The 23,617-nt window shown below is 33.8% G+C and overlaps 2 protein-coding genes across 3 annotated transcripts in view; one reads left to right on the top strand and one right to left on the bottom strand.

Moving 5' to 3' along the window:
• Tmem86a_1 (lysoplasmalogenase-like protein TMEM86A) overlaps positions 1–23,617 on the bottom strand; it is a 227,660-nt gene that overhangs the window by 76,003 nt on the left and 128,040 nt on the right. The gene's annotated exons all lie outside the window — the stretch shown is intronic.
• Positions 17,174–23,456, top strand: LOC105213512 (doublesex- and mab-3-related transcription factor A2). 2 transcript variants are annotated; one of them, XM_054228868.1, is made up of 4 exons: positions 17,174–17,847; positions 18,910–19,083; positions 19,951–20,287; positions 22,296–23,456. In XM_054228868.1, exons 1-4 carry the CDS (start codon positions 17,701–17,703, stop codon positions 23,285–23,287), a joined length of 1,650 nt encoding a protein of 549 aa, XP_054084843.1. In that variant the 5' UTR covers positions 17,174–17,700; the 3' UTR covers positions 23,288–23,456. The 2 variants fall into 2 exon arrangements, with proteins under 2 accessions (XP_054084843.1, XP_028897017.2); XM_029041184.2 differs by having other exon boundaries at positions 17,178–17,847; positions 18,910–19,011.

Below are 23,617 nucleotides of genomic sequence, written 5' to 3'. Positions count from 1 at the left end.
GAATTTATTATCGTAAGTGTTCTTAGAGTAAATAATATTTTTTTTTCTGGAGCAGCCTGTGCTCAAAGTAAATATTTGCAAATGAAATTTGATATTGTCAAGGTAACTGAATCAATAAAATATAAAGAAAAAACTACACTCTGTTAATGATTGGGATTCACGTAATTTATTCTGACTTTCCATAGAGGTCTCAATTGATCTTTAACACGCTCTCTATAATTTTACACAATTTTGATATTAATAATAGGCGTTTTTCGTAAAGCAACGTCTTATTCTTAGAAAAAATATTTGATAAAAACATAAATCTTTCTTATACAACAAGCCAAAGTGATTATATTCTAGCGAATATAATTTTAACCATTTTGGAATATGATAATAGAGAATAAACTATTTTCCAATCGAAAGCAACTTTAATGATTTATATAAAAACATAATCTTAGATTGAGTAGGGAAATAGACATATGTACATATATAACAAATCATATCGATATTATGTACTTATTTCAGCGCCAAAAAACGACTTTGGACCTCAATAATGCATCAAAACCGTATACGATGGGCAAAAGATCACGAAAATTGGAGTCATCTTGATTGGCGAAATGGTATCTTCTCGGATGAATCAAAATTTAACCCTTCTTGTAGCGACGGCATGTCGTACGTAAGGCGGAGAACTTGTGAGTGGTTCAAGGACGAAAGCCTTCAATGAAAGGTTAAGCAGGGAGGCAGCCGAATGATCTGGGGATGCTTTTTTTACCATACCCTTTGCCAACTAGTCCTAATAGATGGAACCGGATGTCCTTATTTTTTTACGATGACTCTGCGCCATCCCAGCTTGCCTAATTTTTAAGTATGATTTTTTTTTGTACATCTAGGGGTTATTGCTATAATTTAAATTACAAATTTTATAATTGTCCTTTCATTTTTCTTTCAGGTGAAGAATTATTTATCAACAAGTAAGGAAAGGCTAAGTTCGGGTGCAACCGAACATTTTATACTCTCGCAATTTATTTAGAGATTTACCTATATTTTCGGTGAAAAATTACCCTTAGGCACTGAGTTCTTCATGTTTGATTTCAGGGGCCTTGAAAAGTCATGATCCGATTTTGACAATTTTTCCACAAATGATGTCACAGCTCAAATACAGTATTTGTGTAAAGTTTTATTTCGCTATCCTCATTGGTTCCTTATGTATATCTTATAAAGTGAAGGAATCAGATGAAATTCAAAATTGAGTTATATGGGAAGTAGGCGTAGTTGTGAACCGATTTCGCCCATATTCCACCAGTGTTAACAGGGTTTCAAGAAAATATTATATACCGAATTTCATTGAAATCTGTCGAGTAGTTCTTGAGGTATGGTTTTTGACCCATAAGTGGGCGACGCCACGCCCATTTTCCATTTTGTAAAAAGATCTGAGTGCAGCTTCCTTCTGCAATTTCTTATGTAAAATTTGGTGTTTCTGACGTTTCTTGTTAGTGAGTTAACGCATTTTAGTCATTTTCAACCTAACCTTTGTATGGGAGGTGGGCGTGGTTATTATCCGATTTCAACTATTTTCATGGTGTATGGTGGGGTATGTATAAGGAAACGGCTAAAAGAAACGAATTCAGAAAGCTTTGTTTATATAGGTTTATTGGTTTGCAAGATATATACAAATAACCTATTTGGGGGCGGGGTCACGCCCACTTTTCCAAAAAAATTACATCCAGATGTGCCCCTTCCTAATGCGATCCTATGTTCCAAATTTTATTATCATAACTTTATTTATGGCTTAGTTATAGCTCTTTATGTGTTTTTGGTTATCGTCATTTTGTGGGCGTGGCAGTGGTCCGATTCCGCCCATTTTCGAACTTAACCTTCTTATGGTGCCAAGGAATACGTGTTCCAAGTTTCATTAAGATATCTCAATTTTTACTCAAGTTACAGCTTGCACGGACGGACAGACGGACGGACAGACAGACATCCGGATTTGAACTTTACTCGTCACCCTGATCACTTTGGTATATATAACCCTATATCTAACTCGTTTAGTTTTAGGACTTACAACCAACCGTTATGTGGACAAAACTATAATACTCTCTTTAGCAACTTTTGTTGCGAGAGTATAAAAATCGGGGTTTCGACTTTATAGTGTTCAGGTAATAGACCGGATTTCAATCAAATTGAGAACTTTGGGTTTATAATGAAGACTCAGATATCACAGAAGAGACCAAAAACTTTAGCAAAATTGCAAAGAATTCTCTAAGATGTGTAGTATAACGATATCGCAGCAGGAACATTGCAAAATCTGATCAATTCAATGGAAGAGCAGATAAAATCCGTTATAAAAAACAAAGGAGGTTCGACAAAATACTAATGATAATGTTTTTGTATCAATTAATGTTCCCCTTAAATAATATGAAAAAAAATATTTCTTTAGTGTAAAGAACAAAAAAGATAACACTGTTTATATTGTTAGCTACCAAGATGATAAAATATCTAAAATTAATTAAAATAAAAGGAAGTATAAGTGCAATCAACAACACTGACTTTGTTTACACTTAAAACTCAATTATTCTACATATACTATTGTTTTAAAGTAAAAAGTTCAAACATTTGACTAAAATAATATGAAATAACTATTTTTTAGCTGTCCGCTACTGTATATGATGATTTTCGTTTTTCTATTGGACTTTAAGCCGAATATATGGCCCAAATTTTGTGTTATCTTAATAAAACTACTATATCAATAAATTGCGAGAGTATAAAATGTTCGGTTGCAACCGAACTTAGCCTTTCCTTACTTGTTGGGATAGTCTTTATCTTTTTAAACAATTTTCCTATGCTTTAAAAACGACGGCTCTTTATCTCTCCATATTTTTGGAAATAGGGAAAAATATCGTCTAACCCTATCGGCTGCTACAGACAAAGATAGCAATGAATACAGTTGAAAATTTTGTCGTCCTTCAGGTTACTGTATATATCATTACAATAAGTAATGACACAGTTCGATGGACAATTCGAAACTTTAAAATTCCCGTTGTACATTTCTTTTATACAAAACAATATTTGGAAACTCCTAAAATGATATTCGATTTTATTGATAATAAGCCGTTTCATTTCTAAAAAAATAGTTAAAGATTAGTATATGTCGAGTAGCCTCACTTCAGAACTATTGGTAATGAAACAGTATTATAGTTATGGTTAGTACTCTAGAATAAGGAAATATTTTTTGTTTATGGCGCGATATCATCCGACGAAAGACTTTTCAGTCCATGTATGACTTAGACTCCTTACATCATTGGTTCTCAATTTGGTTTTCAAATCAAATAAAAACCAAGAAATAATAATAATGCTTTATACATCACTATAGAAAAAACAAACAAAAAAATGCAATAAAAACTTAACTCAATCTGTTCATTTTCCATTGTAAATTTAAAACATTTATCTCATATCGAGTTTATCTCAAACCCATATAAAAGCGTTGTCCATTGCTCCGAGAAATTCAAAGTTGCACATCTTTACTGTTTCGTCTTCTGCAAATGACAATTTACAAATGTGTGTTGAACATCTTCTCTTTTCTCTGCAACACTCACACCCACATACAAGACGAAATCCAGAAACAATGCAAGCTGTTGTAAGAATCAGAACTTGAAAGAAAAGCAATTTTGTACTATTTTGCACAAATTCTCCCGCTTCTTCTTCTTCTTCTTCTTCATCTTCTTCTTTCACTTTGTGACTTCTCAAGTTTGACTGTTGGTTAGCAACCAGCAACAACAACAAAAGCAACATCTAACAACTGACTCAAATGTATACAAAAAGTTAAATACAATTTCATGCCTCGTTGGACATAACACACCACAACAACAACAACAATATAAATAAGTTAATACAATAGTATAATGTCGGCAACAAGCGTAAAGATACCAAGAAATTGAGTTGAACTTGCAACCTGCGAGATTGAAGCGGAGATGGTGGCTCGTTTGTTATGTCTAACAAATAGAGAGAAGAGACGGATGTCGCTGATATCCGTTGATAAAGAAAAACATGAAAAAACATTTGTAAGACAAAATAAAATTGCCGACAAGCAATAAGAAAAAGCGCTGTGGCAGGATTTACTTGTAAACTTTCGAAATAATGGCGACCCAGTCGCTTGCTTGTATCATGTACTACATTTGAGACCGAGTGTTAGAGTTCGTATGTTAGCCAGACGCCTCGCAGCATTCGGGCCCACATAAGCGACTACGTTTCCGATTAGTTGCGTAACGGAAATAAAACAATATCCGCTTGGCGCTTTCAGATCTATTTTAGTCTACAACAACACAAGTGAAGCAACCGAATTGGTGGTTGTAAGGAAAAATTTTAAAATCTGTTACGAAATTACGTTTGGTGTGGGTAGCATCGATTACTTGTGTGTTGCTGCCGTTTACTCTTCAGTAGCCCGATATTGAAACGGTGTCGGTTTGTGATTGGTTTTGTTGCTTCGCACTTGAAATTAAATTAACTTTTTCTCCATCAAGTATTATTGAGTGCATTTGACAGTTGCAAACAGGAGTACCACATCCAATACAAGCTGGCAACAATTGCTGTGCATAACAAAATAAGAGAATGTAAAGAGAATAAATAGATATATAAAAGCATGAGGGTGTTGACATCACACACGAGTGATTTTTAAAATGCAAAGCCTTACTTGTTTCTTTAAAAAAAAAACTTAAGAGAGTATATGTTGAGAAATATTGTATTGCATTTTGGCAAAAACAGCAATCGGTCAATAGATTGTGGTGGAATGCGCTAAGAATCGACACATTTCTAGTTAATTTTTTTATTTTTTTAGAAAACATATATTCTATTCAAAAGCCGCTTTATGATTTATCTCGCACGAGAAGTGAAGTTTTAATAAAATGTTTTTGCGAATTAGTTAGTCGTTCTCTTTCTTATAAAATATAGGGAAAATAGATAATATTGTTCCTCAATTTGTCTTGCGATCTTTAACAATCAGTATGCCTCTGAGTCTGTGTATTTTTTAAACAGTCCAGCTCATTTTGCTGGGAATAGGTCGTTTCATTACATTTAGTATATATATAAATATAACAAGGTATATACCAAGTTTAAAGGTCTCTAAATCCCTGATATAATTCTACGAAGAAATTATTTATCCTACTAAACAAAATGTTGCTAAATAAAATGAGAGAAATCAGTTTAAAATTTCTGGTATTTCTAACATCGAAGTATGTGCTTTCCAATCTAACATTTCTTATAAACCACATACATTACAAAGTTTTTGCATATTTTCATAGGAAAATATTTAAATTTATTTATATTAAATTAATTTTAAATTAATTCATGTCCAATTACGAGATATACGAAAGCCAAGTCGCATAGGAGCTACTTTTCTTATTTCGATTTTTCTACTGCATTTGTTTTTTCGTCAAAATTGTTAAAGAAACATATCATGTATTATATGTATTAATTTTTGTTTTGTGTAAAACCTTTATTTTAATCGAAAATATAAGCAGCAAACACGCCAAATTTTGGGTATAAACAGTAAACTTGTATACAATTAAAATAAAACAAACCTTGTTAAAAAATCAGAAGATTTGTGGTTTTGGTAACTACTTAAAATTGGTCACGTGCGACATCGTAGGTGTGGATTTTATAAATTGAAAATTATTTTTTGTCTTATAAAATTGATATAATTATGTAAATATATATATACATTTACATTAATTATTTACATATGAGCAAAAACCGCACTTTAAATTAAATTCCATTGAAATAGCTATTCAAATAGATTTTGGCGAAAATTATAGGCTTACAAATCAAAATAAGAGTGCTCAATTTAACAAGGTTGTCAGGAGAAAATCGTTTGCTTTTAAAAGTGACAAGTTAACGCATGAAATATTATTTTCTTGATAAATCTCTTAACAAAAATTAAGAAATCCTTTAGTTGCTTTTCTCTCAGTTTAAAAACAAATTTATCTTATCAAGCCTGGTTGATTTTATAAAATAATTAAAATACTCTTCATTAGAATATATTTTTTTTGCAAGGAGCCGTCGATGGAGTGGGAGCAGTTATCAAAAGGAAAGTCTAGCAGATGACGAAATCCAAAAATTGTCATACCCGAGGACAGCATTTTCTGAAATTCGCTGGATATTAGTTAAAATAAATACATAAATACATTTACTACTTCTTTAAGCCATTTTATTAGCCTTGTTGTTAAATAATTCCAAACAACAATATAATAATCATAACAACAAATTCAACATAAATATTTTGATGGAAAAAAATGTCCCGTGCGACATGTTCGGTGCGAATGTGATTAATTTAAAAAAAAAACTATAAATTATTTTTGGATGAAATTCATACCATCTTTAAAGGTCATCAATGCGTAACATTTTACAATCAAAAACATTTGAATATTGCCTCATAATTCGCTGAAATCGCCGTTTGAATCGTTGTCCCCAAAAACGACTTCCATTTTTTGTCCCGTGCGAATGCCTTGTTTTTTTGCAATTATCTTGAAAATGAAAACCGTTCAAAAATCAACCTTAACACTAAATGTAGAGCTAATTAAAAAATCCTACTGTCAAAATTTAAAAACATTTTAGTTCATTTTTTTTTTTAGTTGAAAGGCGTACGATTGTCCCGTTCGACATGGCGGAAATGCCCATATACAAATTTCTAAATACCATTTCATTATCAAATATATGTATACCTATTCATTCATCATGTAACATTCGTACTCTCAATTATACATATACGTTAAATAACTATCTGAGAAGATTTCCCTATCAGCATGCCTACTATGATGACGTCTGTTAAGGGGTTCTGTGAATTTCAAAATTAAAATCTTTTTTTTTTACTAAATTATTAGATAGATATATGTTAAAAATATTTCAAATCGATCCGAGTAAAATTCTTAGAGATACACCCTTTGGAATTTTTCAAGTCGGTGGACATGATTTCTCGAAAATTTATGAATCAATTTTGTGCAAATTCGCACATATATTTGAAATAATATTATCGAGGTAAATAGTCACTTTTTAAATTAATTACAACTTTCATGCCAATATTAAACATTTCCCAAAAAAATATATTTTTTTTTCAAAGTCAGACAAAAAATGAATCTTTAATAATTTATTTTTTCCTTTTGCTCTATAACAAGATTTAGCCAAGTGAACCAATGTCCACGGCAAGAGCATTTTTGTTTTTGAGACGTTATAAGAGATAAGATACCAATGCCTGAGTTTTGAGAATTTTTAAATATAAATTTCACAAAATACTATTTAAATATGTATATTTGATATGATGGATTGATTAAATAAAATATATGTTTTAAATATTAAAGAAACTAGTAAAAATACCATTTTTTTGTCAATACATCTAGTTTTTATATGTTCACCTTGATTTTAAGCATTTTATTTTATTGCCAACGCAACTCTGGGGGAATTAGATAATATTTATCTAGTTGAAACTAAAAAACCGAATACATATTTTTGATTGCGTGAAAGATTTCTAAGTTTTAAAGACAAGTCAAACAATCTTATAGCTAATATCTTCATGAAGAGTGCCGAAAATTAAACCGATCAAAATCAACGATAGCATTTACATATATATGTTAATATGTAACTCGGATTGCTTAATAAAAAATTATTACCAAATATTTAACGATTTTCATTGCAAACTACTTTACAACTTGTAAACACGGTTGTCGAAACACCAAAAATTACGAATCGGTGCATTCCCGCTAATTTAATGTAAAGAGACACTGAAAAACGAAAACAACAAATCATAAATTTTTGACAATGTCAAACATATATTTTTATTTCTATACATCGGTGCATACATATATACATATATGTATATGAATGCCTCCTAAAAATGTGCTTGAACTACTGTATCGCGGCCAGTATAGCGCAAATATTTGTCAAGATTTTAAAAATATTGTCAACAAACTTTTGAAATTGCCTGATTAAAAAAATAGTTTCACATTTTAGATAATTGTCTTAAGCAAGCTAGCGTTGATTGTTTGTATTATTGTTGTTAGCGGCATTGTTGCAATTCATGCGTAGACATTGGACTTGGCACTTGAAATGTCAAATTGATATTTGTATTTTTTCATAACATTTATTAGTATACTGTTATGCTGGGTTTCTGAACGTATGTAAATAGAAACGAGTTCAGCGCATTTCAAAGGCAACGGAAAATGTTAAATGCCAGTTAAAATAAGCTTGAGCACATACATGTGTACATATACATATCTACACACAAGGTAAATAGCCAACAGCGCGGTAGGTCAATCAGCCGTAACAGTAGTAGCAGCCAACAAGCATTTACTCATTTCAACATTTAACTCAAAATTGAATAAATTTCTTAGTTATTAATTTTTGTTGATCTTACAGTGATTCGAAATGTCTTTGTAATTTTGTATTGTGCCGCATAACCACATGTGTAGACAAACATACATACATACATACTCTTAAGCGGTTGTTATTGCTATCACTACTGTTATTATTATTGTCTTAACATTTGTGTAAACATTTCGGAAATACTCCTGTATTGAAACTCATACATAATGGACCGCCGCCACCGTATGATGAAGTGACGTTTGCGCGTCTGTCACTCAGACGAAAGGCTGCTTTATTAGTTGGTCAAGACTACGTGTATATGTTATGTATGTATGCGGTATGGTCAGCGAGTGCGCCGGTCAGGTAATGAAGCACTCAATACACACTGTTGCCAGTGAAATGATGTTGCCAAACTAATTTACATATTCTGTGGCTACCGTTGTTAACGCCTCAATGATGCGCACACACTCGAGTGGTCGGTTACGAATGAGATGGCACAGTAGGAAAATTTTCTAAAATTTCACTCAGCAAAAATTATCAGCATTGATAGAACAACTCTTCAACTAAAAAATGAGTTGCTTATATTTCAGGATGTAGTGTGGTGACAAAAGACATTAATCAAAAATGTCTCCGTTCTTAGCAATTTCAGATTCAAAAAATGTGTATCCAGCATCATTGTAACATGTTTTTTTCGTACGACTTCGTTCTGGAGACCGCAACAGACCTACATATATGTAATTTCTTGGAGTTAAACCTGGTATTCATACTAGCTGAAGTTCAAAACCGGTGTTTTTTTCATTATGAAAATTATTCAGGAAGTTCTCTTCTATTTAGACGTAAGTCCAAAACTATAATAAGAATAACCAGTCAGAGAGTTGTTCTCTATCACAATTAGACGTAGACTTCCAATGATATACTTTTTTCTTGGTCAACATTGTAAAGGGTGTTTTTTTAGACGTGTGGTTTTCAATAAGGCAACACTTTTTTCAGAGTTGGTATTTTTTACAACTGTTATTTGATTTATACTCAGTTTGGTTTACTATTTTATAATGACTCCGGAACAACATTTGTTGGGACATGCAATTTCTGCAAAAAGTGGCCGAAAATTGTGCCTCTCGGCTAGAATTTATTAACGCGACAGTCAATTCACAGAAATCATTTTTAAAACATAATAATGAATCCTTATCTTTATAACCTTTATCCTAAGGATACTGGATGCAAATAAATATCTCATGATACACAGCCAATATCGAACTATAGAAATAATATTAAGCCCAGGTGGTAAAGTACAATTTATATCATTAGGATTCTATATCGTGAAAATGGATTCACCTATTCAAATGAAATCAAAAATATACTCATAAGATCTGATTCAATAAGAAATTATTCAATTTTAGAGTGTATTGATATCATTTAAACTTATTATAATTATAACCTCATGTATTCACGACTCGAAACACTGTAGGATTACTGAAAGACTATGCATTAGCATCCAGCACAACACAGTTAAGTGGAATGGAGGCGTGTAAGTCATGTGGTATATGTATGTACATGTGTATGTTGGAAGCGATGGAGTGGCTGCCTTAAGTGGCTGTCATTCGGAAATGCCACCAAGGTGGCATTCATTAAAGTCATTCATAATAATGCGACAGTAGCCATGACTAGTTTGAGGCAATACAATGCAGCAGCACGATCGTTAAAATATATATACAAATGGATGTACATGTGTAAAGTGTCAAAGGACCTTCACATACATACATATATACATACATACCAAGCTTTTTTTATTATAATATATTTATATACATCTAAACATTTTCTTATCGACATATAATTATATACATATGTATATGTAATACAAAGTTATATTCCTCCTCTTATAGAATAGTAGAAGTAGAAATAGTAGGAAGCAAAGCAAAAAAAATGTGTTTTTTGTTGTCCTTTAATTCGTTATTAAAACTTTTCACATGAATCAAAAAGTTGCTGCTTGCTGCCGTCAACAAAGTCTCCATACAGATGCAACGAAATAAAGTTTCATTTCATAACGGCAATAACAACATCCGCACTAAGTGGTGAATTACATAAGTATCTATGTAAATAATATATTTTAAAAGACTCAGCTACTCCCTATTTGGCTGTAAGAGCACTTTATATAGAAAAATATATTTATACATGAATTTTTGTGCTCATATACAGGTCTAGTTATCCTACAATATACATGTCCATACATATTGCCCACATACGATAAGCCAAAGCAAAGTCACTACTCACAAGTTAAATTTTTCAAATTGCCGTCGCTAACTCAACAACTTCATTGCCCATACCCACAGATCCTACATTTATACAAACGAAGTGAATAAAATCTTTTTTATGCGACAACTTGTTTCCTTTTTATTCACTTCCTTTCGTTAGCCTTATACATAAATACATACATACATTAAGTTGTATGTATGTCCATACGTTCACTTGGTCGCTTGCAGCCCACTTGAAAAAGTTATTTTACGTTGTTTTTGTAACTAGCATGTAACATTTCTAGTTTCGCATCTGTATTAAACATTTTGTAGCAGTATGTCCCTTGATCGTGTGTATGCGTGCATTACATATAAGTAGGGTAGCTCCACCTCTATTTCAAACACATGCGCATTTCTTCGTGTAGCTCTCTTTTGCTCTCTTCCGTTTTGTAACTGTTAACGTGTTATTCAGTTTCTCTGCGCTCTGAGGCGGAGTTTGCATGGTTGCTAGTGTATTAGTGACTGCGAGCATATTCTTGCATTGCAGATGGCATGGAGTTTTGCGGCAGCATTCTTAATATTTTATACATATTTGTGGTTTGATTTTGTTATATGCTGTATGTATGTATGTATGTATAGTGGTATGCATGAGTGCTCGCACATAAGTGTTATTGTTAGCTGTTATTTTGTAACATTCTTATAGGTTGAATGGCTACCCTCCCAATCTTAAATATACTTAAATGTTTCGTTGAAGTATATATGTATGTACATATGTATGTAAATATATATTTATGTGTGTATGCGTATGATCATTGAAAATGTTGCTGCATAAATGATTAGTTATAGATGAATGTGCATATACACATGTAAGATCTTATGGGAAAGGCATATCGTTAAAAATGCTTAATTTGCCTTGGAATCATTATGATATTTATAAAGGGGTATTCTGGTGCAGACGCATGAGTTTCAAGTTTTTTCTGGAGGGTTGTCAAAACACAATCAAAATTTTTGCTATAAATTTGTATATTTATTATATTAAATTCATATATTAACATTTTATGTATACATTAAAAATAAAAAAAGGATTTGAAAGTTATATAACATAGTAGCTAATATTAGGGGTCTCATAACATACCCACGTGACCAAACACTCTATTCCAAAACTTCAAACTACCTGTTAACAAAATTATTAATTTAGAGTACTGTCGCAATCGCTAGAAATATGCGGAAAGTTGAAAAAAAAAGTTTTAACGAAGTAGCGCCATTTGAACCAGAAATTATTGGTATTGTTTCACTTTCGGGAAAAACATCGAAGGCCGAGTCAGTTTAAATGCCACGCAGTTTTGAAAAATCCTCTTGTAGACATATGTATCTTTAAATTGTTAATTTAAAAAAATATACAATTTTTTATTTATTTTTTCATTTATACACCTTATTTCTCATCTCCCAAATTATTGTTAATTTATAGTTTGGAAATTGTACAAAAAGACCACATACAATACAGAAGAACACTCTGTTCAATACTTTAAATGTTGTTCTATTTCAATTTCGAATGCATGATGGAATAAAAAGGAAATAAGGCTTGGATAAGATTTTAAAAATTCTACTACAAGTATATCACGTACGACATGTGTTCCAAAAAGCAGGTCAATCGAAACTCTTCTCAAACTCGATTCTTTGGATAGCCTTTGGCTCTTACAGCAATTTGTCGTATGCTTGTAAAAGGGTAATCCTTTGAGGCTCTATTTATTTTCGGAAATAGGGAAAAATCCAAAAAAAAAAAAGACCCATGTCTGCCGAATATGGAGGTTGGGGCATCGTTTCAGTATTGCTTTTGGCCAAGAATTCATGAATAAGCGATTAAGTGTGAGCTTTTAATAAACTAAAATCGGCAAGCACATATAAACACATCTAACTCTAGCGGCTGCTACAGACATATTAAGTAATGCATACAATTGGGCTCCAATCCGATCGGATCGAACCCATGAAATTTAAAAATTCCCGTTATTTTTTTAACAAACCTCGTAAGATATAAAAATGTATATCTAATATGATAAAAAGTTTAAGTTTAAATACTTAGTATTTGTACCCTATTTCGATTGGAATAAAAGAACGCTTCCTTTACCCCTTTAAAGCTAAATATTCTTCCAGTCTTGTTAATATTATCTATACTTTCTTTGATTAACTTAAACTTAACTTAAAGATAGTCTTATGTTTTGTTTTAATTCTAAAATCATACTTTCTTTGATTAACTTAAACTTAACTTAAAGATAGTCTTATGTTTTGTTTTAATTCTAAAATCAGAAATTATAGATATTTTTAAATTGTCATATAACTATCTATTATATATTCCTGTATATCCTGTATATTTTCATAATTTGATAATATTTTTCTTCGTTTAATTCACTCAATTTTAATAACTTTTAAATCATTAGTTTAAACCAAAAGAACCCACAACTAGGTTTAATGTTTCTCTCGCAAGCCTTTGAATAAAAAGAGAATATAAGTTTTAAGTTCTGTTATTGTTTTGCTAAAACACGAGTTCTCAGTTGTTGATTCTGCGCGTTGAAGATTTGAGCGCCAAACGCAAAGCAGCCAATGCAAATGAAAATGAGAGTGGAGCATTGGGAAAACGCCTCATTCCCATACGTATTTAAACAAGCTGTATATACTGTTGCAAAAAGTGGATATTGTGTGAAGAGCCACAAGCATGTGCACCGGAATTCAACCACATATTTATATATACACATGTATATGTTTATGTAAGTACACTTAAGTAGTATGTGCTCATGTACATAAACCTTTAGAATTTTTTAGTTTTCTATAAGAAAATGTTGGATAAGTAACAAATTAGATAAACTTAAGTGGAATAGTATTAAGAGATATTAGAGGAGATCTTTAGCAGTAGAAAAGAAATGAGGCCAGAATTAAAGACTTCAAAATATTGAAAATATAATAAGTCAATAGACTCCGCTAATAGAAATGTATTAAAAGAGAGCTTTTAGCCATTGCCAAGTATTTATCCTATAATAAATTAATACTGATATACAATTATTTTCGGATTAGGTCGATATTAAAAAACAATGGATTACTTTGTCTGTAGCAGCTTCTAGGGGTACACGTGTTTTTAAAATCTCCCACTTCAATGCTTGTTCATAAATTATTGGTCAAAACAAATACTCCGGTCTCCATATTAGCCAGACATTACTCCGTTTGACTCTTCCCTATTTTCAAAAGTAAAGAGAACTTTAAAGGGTTGTCGTTTTACAAGCAAGAAATCGCTGAAAGACCCAAAGGCTTTTCCTAAAATCGAGTTAGAGAATGTTTCGAAGAAAAACAACAATTTTGTAATTTTCCGTAGGATCGTAAGTATTTTAGACTGTTGTATATTTTCTGAATTTGAAAAAGTCCATGTTTTTGTGTCAATAACTGTATTATTGGGACAATTATAGCCTATACTATGTATATCAATGATTTGCCAAATATTCTAACTTTTGTCAAAATACTCTAGACTAATAACGAAACTAACTAACTAACTAAGATGTATAATTTCAACATAACCTTTTATTCTAACACACCTAAAAATATCTAAATTAGAAAATAATATATGCTTGAATACACATAGTAAGTACAAGAGAAAGAAAATTATTATAAACTGTATGTAACACACTATATACTATTTAGAAATACATACACTCCAATACCCACCAAGTTTTACTTTGAAATAAATAAAATAAATCACAGGATACCTCAGAATTTGTAAAACAGTCGCCATTGTAGAGACGTTGTTTTATTATACACACACAAACACACACACGCTCATACAATTGTAAATGATTGCGCACAAAGCCTCAACTCTCGAAACGGAGCGCCCACAATACGCCCATTATATAATGTAGGCTCCTCCGCTCAACCTTCGCCACTCATTATCATGAACAACAACAAATTTTAACAGTCACATATTGTGCCATTTGCATTGTTGTACCCCTTGAAAGCGTTGCTTGGTATTGGTTGCTTGACTAGTGCGCAACACAACTGTGCGTGTGTGTGTGTGCGAGTTGATGAGTGCGACTGCCGCCATGCGAACCAGCAACAAAACGGCAACAGAAACAGAAGTTCTGCATTGCCGAGAGAGAGGGAACTGCCAGAGTGTGGCCAAAGCGTTGGCAAAGCTTTTGGTTGGCTACTACAGCTGCTGCTGCTGCTACGACTCGTTCGGTTGCAGCAAATGTTGCTGTTGTCGTTGTTGTCGCTGTTACTTTTCTCTTCAGGCAGCTGTACAATCATTTGACTACGTGTTGGTGCTGGGGAGGGCAACAAGCCCTTGGTATGTATGTATGTATGTACAATATTTCAAGTTGAACGCAGCGCGGAAATCGCACAAAAACATTCTGTACAGAGAGGAGCAAGATGTAACAGAAACACATGAGAAACTTGTTGGAGCATTATATTCGGTCTAAAAGGCATTTTAGATTTTTTAGTTAATTCTTTGACGAATTTATTGATAAAGGGGAATTGTTTTGAACTCAAGATAATTTCTGGGAATAGTAATATGTTTCTTAAATATTACAGTATGTTCATAATTCCGTCAGAAGTGAAAAATCTGAAACTTTTGCTGTAAGGTGGAAGTTTTAAATTTTTCCACTTAATCCCTGGTTATGCTTTAAGTATTTTATATGTACAAAAAAAACTTTGAAATAAAGGTCAACGTTTTTGGAAATGTGCAAGATTTTTTAGAAGATCATCCACAATTGGGGACCAAGGAGTAGACCTCTCAAAACACAAACACAGATCATAATTCCAGCGGGATTGTATCGTTGTGGGGTCTATTTAAGTCATATGGTGCAATTAGGGGGAGACAGGAGTTCGCATTTGTGCTCGGTCAGTTGTTAGATGTCAGGTTTTATATACACGTTGCTCATAAGACGTCGATGTTGTTACAGAGATAACGAAGCTGTCGTAACGAAATTAAAACTCATGTCAAATAGAATGTAAAAATCGTAATACACTATGGACAGACAAAAGAAATGTAAATTTAGTTGGAAGTAATGGGATTTTAAAATGCAGCATTTAACCGTAAATATACTGCAAAAACTTCTACGCACGAAAGTGAAAGGATCATGGTATAGAAATGTGTCTTCAATCCTTTTGTAGTAGTTAAAATAAAAGGGGAGCAATTTTTTTACGTCCACATACTCAAGTTAGGAAGTTATGTACCCTTTTAAAGAATGAAACATTTCTCTATAGTTAAAGTTTCAAAAGTAAAAGACTCTAAGCATACATCGCTCTTTGTATGAAATTGGTTTCTTCATAATAAAATAGATATTTTAATCTGGTCTGCCCATTCTCCAGACCTATTTTCATTAGAGAACTAGTGGAGAATTGTTAAAGAAAAGATTGGAAGCAACAAGTCAAAAAAACAGGAAAAATTGTGAAAAATCATTCCAGAACTATTCCATATCCCAAGCTGCTTATGAGGCGCTAATTGACCCAATGCTAAAAATATGCTAAGCAATATGCTAAACAATGTTCTTACTTTTTTGTCCTCTCCTAAATTGATTCAGCATGCCATTTAATAATACATTTTTTCACCACGAAATGTTTTTGATTGTATTTTTAGTAAAAAATAAAAAAATGTTAAGGTTTTTGTTCTTAACAGGGCTGTTCTTATATTTTTTGTCCGGCACTGTATATATTCTTTACACTTGGTATTTGACGAATGGAATTCGGAAGCAAATAAACTGGTGTTACAACATGAGACATTATAATTAACAAGTCAATTATCAATTATTATTAAAGTCGGAAGAAGAAGTTAATCAATTACTATTACCTTATCCATATTTTTGGTCTATTATTAACCATTTTACTATTACAGCCTTAACTATTGACTGTAGCGTGCACACATTAAAATAAAAGAAGCCACAAAGCGCCAATGTCGATGAGACTAAGAGGCAACAACTACAAAGAGCGCGCTTTAATTTATATACTACCACAAAAGTGAATGGTTATGTACATATTTTCCATATATACATATGCATGTATATATTGCGCCAGAGTTACACATATATATATGTAGCATACAAATAAATAAATGCGATTATAATACAAGGTGAGCACGTCGGCGGCAGAGGCGCAACCGACTGCGTGAGCAACTTTGTATACAGTACCCAAAAACTCGAATTTGGAAACTTTTTTAATTACACACCCGTCCGTCAGCCAGCCAGGCAGCTGTGTCAGCAACCTACTACGGCACCATCACCGATACCAACTCCGTTGCCACTGCCAAGCAATTTTGTCGCTGTTGCCATTGCTCAATGTGTGCAATGTGAACCGCTGCCACTGCTGCTGCTGCTCATTGTTGTTGCTGCTGTTACTGTTGCGGTGGTTGTTGCACAGTAGAAACTCCGTTGACAGCCACAGTCGAGAGGGTAGGAGCAGGCGGTTGCCATTTCAACCCTCACATAATACATATACACGCTCATTTACTCGCGCTCTCGCTCACTCACACGCTTTGCAATCGTATGTATGTATATGTATACATTGAATTACTTTTGCCTTTAACGAAAAGTAACTGTGTGTGAATGGCGGACTGACTGGCTGCCTGCCAGGTTCAGCGCTTGCTTGTTTGCTGGCTGGTTTGATGCGTTGGTTGGTTGGCTGGTTGATGTGGACTCAATGACTGGGGGCTTCGACGGTGCTTGGCAAAGTTGATTCAGTTTCAATTGAGTATCCGTCGTGTAACAACGTCGTAAACGGTGGCAACGCGCGTCTATGTGCAACAAACCGGAATTCTAAAGGGTAGTCAGTTCGGTGGTTTTGTGTGCTTTAACAAATCGAAAACAACAAAAACACACACAAAGTGTTTTAAACAAAAAGAAAAAACTAAATAAATGTGTTTAATAAATAAATAAAATACAAAAACAAAATTAATGAGTTATTGAAAAAAAAGTAAATAAAAATGTTTCAGTGTTACCAGTGAATGGAAAAAACAAATGCTAGAACTTCAATAACAATTTTCAACGCTATCATTTGAATATGTTTTATTAATAACTTTTTAAAAGTGCCGAATTTTTACTCAACTAATTGCTGTGCATATATCCATTGCGTACAATTTGATTTTTGACTCAGCGTCGCCTACAGCATGAGTTTACCCAACGGCGTGGATATGCAAAATTTAATGTCTCAACATCCAGTTTTAGGCGCTCTACCACCCGCTTTCTTTCTACGCGCCGCTTCGGAGCGTTATCAGCGTACACCGAAATGTGCGCGTTGTCGCAATCATGGCGTGGTGGGTGTTTTATTATTTTTATTTTATTTAAAAAATATAAAGTGTTTTATTAAAAATATCGATATTTAAAAACCAAAAAAAAAAATATGGTCAATATGTGGATACTTTAAATACGATTTTCTTTTTGAAGTAGAGTTTTGGGAACTATTTTCTTCTCTGTATTCGGTTTTAAAAGTAAAGAGCTGTAAATTTTAGTCAGTTTAGGATTAAAACAAGTGTTTTTAAAGCTTAATCTAACAATTTAGAATCCGTCAAATTAGATCAAATATTTGAAAACAGGTCTTATTAATTTATTTTTCCTCTTACTTTCTCATTTTATGAAAAATAGCTGATAGTATTATCTCATAGAAGATAATTATTTCAATAAATTACAGTTATGTATGTTATATATGTATAAATATATTACAGTTATTCATGAATTTTTAAATAATTTCTATACAATTTTTTAATCTCTAACATCTGTTTGCGATCAAATTACGCAATACGATCAATTTGGCTATTCCATGTATAAGACTTATTAAGGTTATGTTTGATACAAACAATAGATTTTTCAAAAATTAATTATTAAGTTATTTAAAAATTATTAAATACAGTGTTATAGTTTAAATGGCAAATCCGCTACCATTTCCCTATTAATCTCCCATAAGCTGTAGTGCCATATAAAATCGTTTACTTTCCTTTATATAATTTATGGCATGAAACTGGGCCAACATGCTTTATATCATTCTTTGATTGGATCTTACTGACATACAATTTTCTCAAAATATGGCTCTGTTTAATTCTGCTTTTTTGAATTTGAAAAATGTGTATTATTAAAAATTTTGTAATGCTAACGACTATAGGTGGTTTAAGGTTAGAATACTGTAAACATTATTTTACAAAATATTTATTATTATTTATTTTTAGTTTTAGAAATTATAAATATACCATATTCTGTTGTTATTATATATTAATCTTGCTTTCGTCAAAATTTTATATTCCAAGAAAATAACTAGTAAAAAACATCATATCATCATCATAAAAAAAAAATCACTAATAAACAATATCTTTATCATTTTCCAGGTGAGCGCCCTGAAAGGACACAAACGTTATTGCCGTTGGCGAGATTGTGTTTGTGCGAAATGCACATTGATTGCGGAGCGACAACGCGTTATGGCCGCACAGGTACGCATTAAGGTCGATTCACAACTAACAGCACGGAACGATGCGTTACAATACTTTAGAAACTGCTATCAAGTAAATGAAATCTAACAACAAAACTAACAACAAACAAAAAAAATAAAAAAATAAAAACCAATTATAAATATAATTAAGTGTAGTAGATTAATTCGCACTCAGTGGCAGCGGAGTGCAATGAAAGCAGACAATTTAAAAAATTAAATTTTTGAATAATTTTAAAAACAAAATTTTTTTGAATATTTCATTAATTTGGAAACATAAAATTTTTGAAATTAAATTAATTTTGAAATATAAAATTTTTTAAAACTACAATTTTTGAAAATTAAATTAAATTTAAAATTTTTTGCAATCACATTAATTTTGAAAACAACAATTGTTGAAAAATTAATTTTTTTAGAATTCCATTAATTTTTTAGAATTTTATTATTTTTGAAATATAACATTTTTGAAATTGAAATTAATCGTGAAGTATAATTTTTGAAAATAACATTAATTTTGAAAAAATAAAAATTTTGAAAATTAAAGTTTAGTTGAACAGAACAAATCTGTAGAGTTGAACAGACAGTGCTAAAGACAAATTTAAGTAAAGATAGTGATTTCTATAATAATTTATGGAAAAAAACTCCGAAGAACTCAAAATTGAGATATGCTGTTTCTCCTTGACAACGAAGATACTTTAAAAGTTTTAAATTCTTTTCTACAATATTTATTAATAATATAATTGTTTCTAACTGTTGTAGTGCTGTTTCGTGTCGTGCTGTGCCCTGCCAATGGGTGTGAATCTCTGTATATACCTTTATATATCTGTAGTTCGAGTCTATAATTTAGAAATCTCTTAAACTCTATTAGACAAAACCAAATCACTTATAACAAGCCATAAAAGAGTAATAACTACAACAACACATTTTCGTATGCAATTCTCAGGTTGCGCTACGTCGCCAACAAGCACAAGAGGAAAACGAGGCACGCGAATTGGGCCTACTCTACACCAATGTGCCGCCGGGACAGTCGAATGGTGTTGATGGAGGCGGCGGCGGCGGTGTTGTCACACCGAATCAGCACAGTCCCGCGCCACCAATGACAAATGCAGCTGGTTTTCACCCCGGCATACCGTCACCGCCCAGCGATGGCTTGGACACCAGCAACAGTCAGCGTATACAGTATAACGGCAATGAATCAGATACGGATGTGCGTATGCGTTCTTCGGAGCGTCTCTCGATGGGCTATTCGCCGGATCGCAGTACCGAAGTGGAAAGTCCAGGTGAGTGTGAGCACTGCAATGAAGCAGTTGAGTTTAAGATTTTAAGCGGAGGCAGTATAAAAAGAGTGTGTGGCGTGCAATGTTGCACATTTTAAGACACTTTCTTGTTGTTGTTGTTCGGTGTGTTGCTGCTATTGTTGCACTTAAGCGCTGGAGTGTGTTTGCGCGCACTTTGGCGACTTCCGCGCAAGAACACCGTTAAGAGTGCGGAAAAATTACAACGAAGGTCTGCTTAAAAAATTGTGCAAAAGGCGGCTTGAATGCTCCGTTAGCGTTGACGGAAATGCAACGATGCGTGGAGTGTTTAGTCGAGTGGGTGGTTAAGTTGTGCGTCGCTGTGTAGATGCGTGCGTGGGCGGTTTTCGCTGCAATTGGTGTTGTGTGTGGGCGCTTTTGCAAGTGGCTTTACGCATGAATGGTGAAGCGCGTGCAGAAAAGTGACAAAATTTAGAGAAAAGTGTGGATTGTTGATTTTCAATTTGATGTTTGCGGAAGTAGTTCGAAAATGAGTTCGGGTATAAGTATGTTTAAATATGAGTTCAACGAATGTTTTAGATAAATAAACGCAATAACAAACTGAAATTGTAGTATTCATGTCAGTAGACGATTTCGTTTAAAACAAAAAAAGAAGAAACTTAATAAGGATTTTAAATTAAATATAATAAATAGAAAAGTTTCCACTAGGTTATAATGAGGTGTACAGTATAATTTGAGAACCTCGGAATAACTATATGAAATATCAATACATTCAATATTAACTTATAAGATATTTCGAGAGCTTAAATTTTCTAATTTTATAATTTTCAATCTCATTCAGTAAGATCTATACAACACGTGTGATAACACACTAATGAGTAGCAAAAGAAACATCACATATGCAAAGCTAATGTAATGGAGCCTCATATCGATATTTGAAAAATTTCAACGAAATTTCATATTTTTATTTTACTTTACGTTCGGTTCACTTTACGGATTTCAGATTATAAGTAAAACAATTTAATGAGATTATGTGTAAAATGTGGTTAATTAGTGCAAAACATCACTAAATTTCATACATATGCTAATAACGAATACTATGTTTCGAGACAGAATCAGATGTAAAGTGTAATATTGTATATAGGTGAAAGAAACAGCTCAAATTATGTTTTGCTATTCCCATCAAATGTTAATTCAATGTTTGAGATAAAACAACAATGGTTTGACACAGAAGACCTCGAAGAAATAAAAATGAAAAAAATTTCACGAAAAAAAGTATCATTTACAATTTAAATAGTAAGCGGAGCACAATCAAACAATCTTGCACCACCTGCCAATAACCAAATTAAACACTCTCTTCGGTACTTAATTTAATTACAACGCCATAGTACTCAATCAGCAAGTCACAAAAATAACAATTCAAGCAAAACAAAGCAAATAAAAAAGTTGTAAGAAATATGCAGAAGATATCAAATGACTATTTGCTATTTTTTTCCGGCTCTGTCCGTTTCCATGCGACCAACACCTGCCACAAGGGTAGGCTGGGATACTGTACTCTCTTCTATTCTATAAGTCTATATTTGTGTTTGTGCACCGATTGCAATATTTACCGTTCATGTGATTAAATTTTTTCTAACTTTTATTCGATACTTTCTTTTGCGAAGAGGGCAAAGTAAGAGAATACCTGAAGTTCTTTGTTGGTATAGAGTACCTTAGTGGTATCAAGTGTCTGTTTATTGTTTGCTGTTAATTTGGGGTGAGTTAGGGAAAATTTTGTAAATTTAGAATTTGTTTTCCCAAAGGAGGATTTATGCAAATTTATTTTGGTAAGTGGGGTCGTAGGCCGATTTGTTTTGTAATGTGAGCAGGAGAATTTTACAAAATAAAATGTTTAAATAAACTACTAAATCAATTGAAATCAATGTGTGACAGAAAGTTGAGTGCCAATTTCTTTGAAGTCATACCTAATAGTTCTCATTTTACTTGCCAATTCCACATACTTAATTGTATTTCCTTCTCCATCTATTTGCAGGTTCGAAACGCGCACGCCTCTCCAATGAGACCGATCAAGACACCGGCTCCGAGTCGTCGCCCAGCAGTCCACGCATGAAGTCCCGCAACTACCATGACAGCGGCAATATTTCGCCCAGCCGCACCGGGCCGCCCAGTTCGCCGGAATCCGATCTCGATGTGGACTCAGCGCCCGACGAAGCGACACCCGAGAATCTCAGTCTGAAGAAAGAAGACTCCACTTCGCCACCAAACACGCCCACTGATAATCTGCATTTGCTACGCACATTCAATAATGGCGCCGCACAGGGTTTCATGCCATATCATCACACGCAGTTCCTCGCGGCTGCCATGCCTGCTGCTGCCGCCGCCGCCGCTGCCGGCGTTGGTGTACATCCACACAGCCAGCATTCACCGCATGCACATCATCAGCAGCATCAACATCATGCGGCGCATCATCAGCAGCAGCATCAACAGCAACAACACCAGCAGCAGCAACAACAACAGCAGCATGCGCTGCCACTTGCAATGATGCAACAACAAATCCAAGCTGCACAACCACAACAACGTTCACCCGTCGATGTGCTGCTGCGCGTCTTTCCCAATCGCCGTCGCAGTGACGTCGAACAGTTGTTGGCGCGCTATCGCGGTGACGTACTCCAAGCCATGGAGGCTATGCTCTCCGGTGAAGACATGACGCAGGCGCTGGCTTCCGCAGCCGTGGCGGCAGCTGCTGCATCGGCCGCCGCGTCACCACCGAATGTGCCGCCTTCACCGCCATTCCCGCTCAAATCGGCCTTCTCACCGCTGGTGCCACCCGCTGCCGTGTTCGGTTCACCAACACACCGTTACCCACCCTTCATGCAGGCGCATGCGAAGCGGTTCCTTGCCGGTCCGTATGCGGGCGCCGCGTACTTGCCCGGTGTGCTGCCGCCCGATGTGATCGATCAGGCTGAGTCGAATGGCGGTGCGTCAATGGATCGCAACAGCAATGCCGGCGACTCACAAGATTGAAAAAGCTGCTGCAAGCAGTGCCCATTGGGTGTGAGTAATATGTTCAGACCGTATGTGTAGCATGGGCATGGGAGGCGACTGTGGCCTCGCTCCGCTGCACATCACTCAGCAGAGGTGATTTCATTCCGTGTATATATGTTGTCTTTTGTAAATAGTGGTAACTTCAAATTACGTAAAGCATTACTAGGTAATAACCGTTATGTATTATGAACATGAATCCATTTTAACCAGTGTTAACCAACCAAAAGTGTAAGCATTTTATTCAAGCGTCGTTTATATATTATAACAAAAATTTAATTTAGTTTAATATATCCCCAAATATATATGTAT

Source organism: Zeugodacus cucurbitae, chromosome 2, assembly GCF_028554725.1.
Source record: "Zeugodacus cucurbitae isolate PBARC_wt_2022May chromosome 2, idZeuCucr1.2, whole genome shotgun sequence".
Taxonomy (NCBI): domain Eukaryota; kingdom Metazoa; phylum Arthropoda; class Insecta; order Diptera; family Tephritidae; genus Zeugodacus; species Zeugodacus cucurbitae.
Note: the sequence above shows the minus strand (reverse complement) of the source record. Positions and strands in the feature narration are given on the sequence as shown.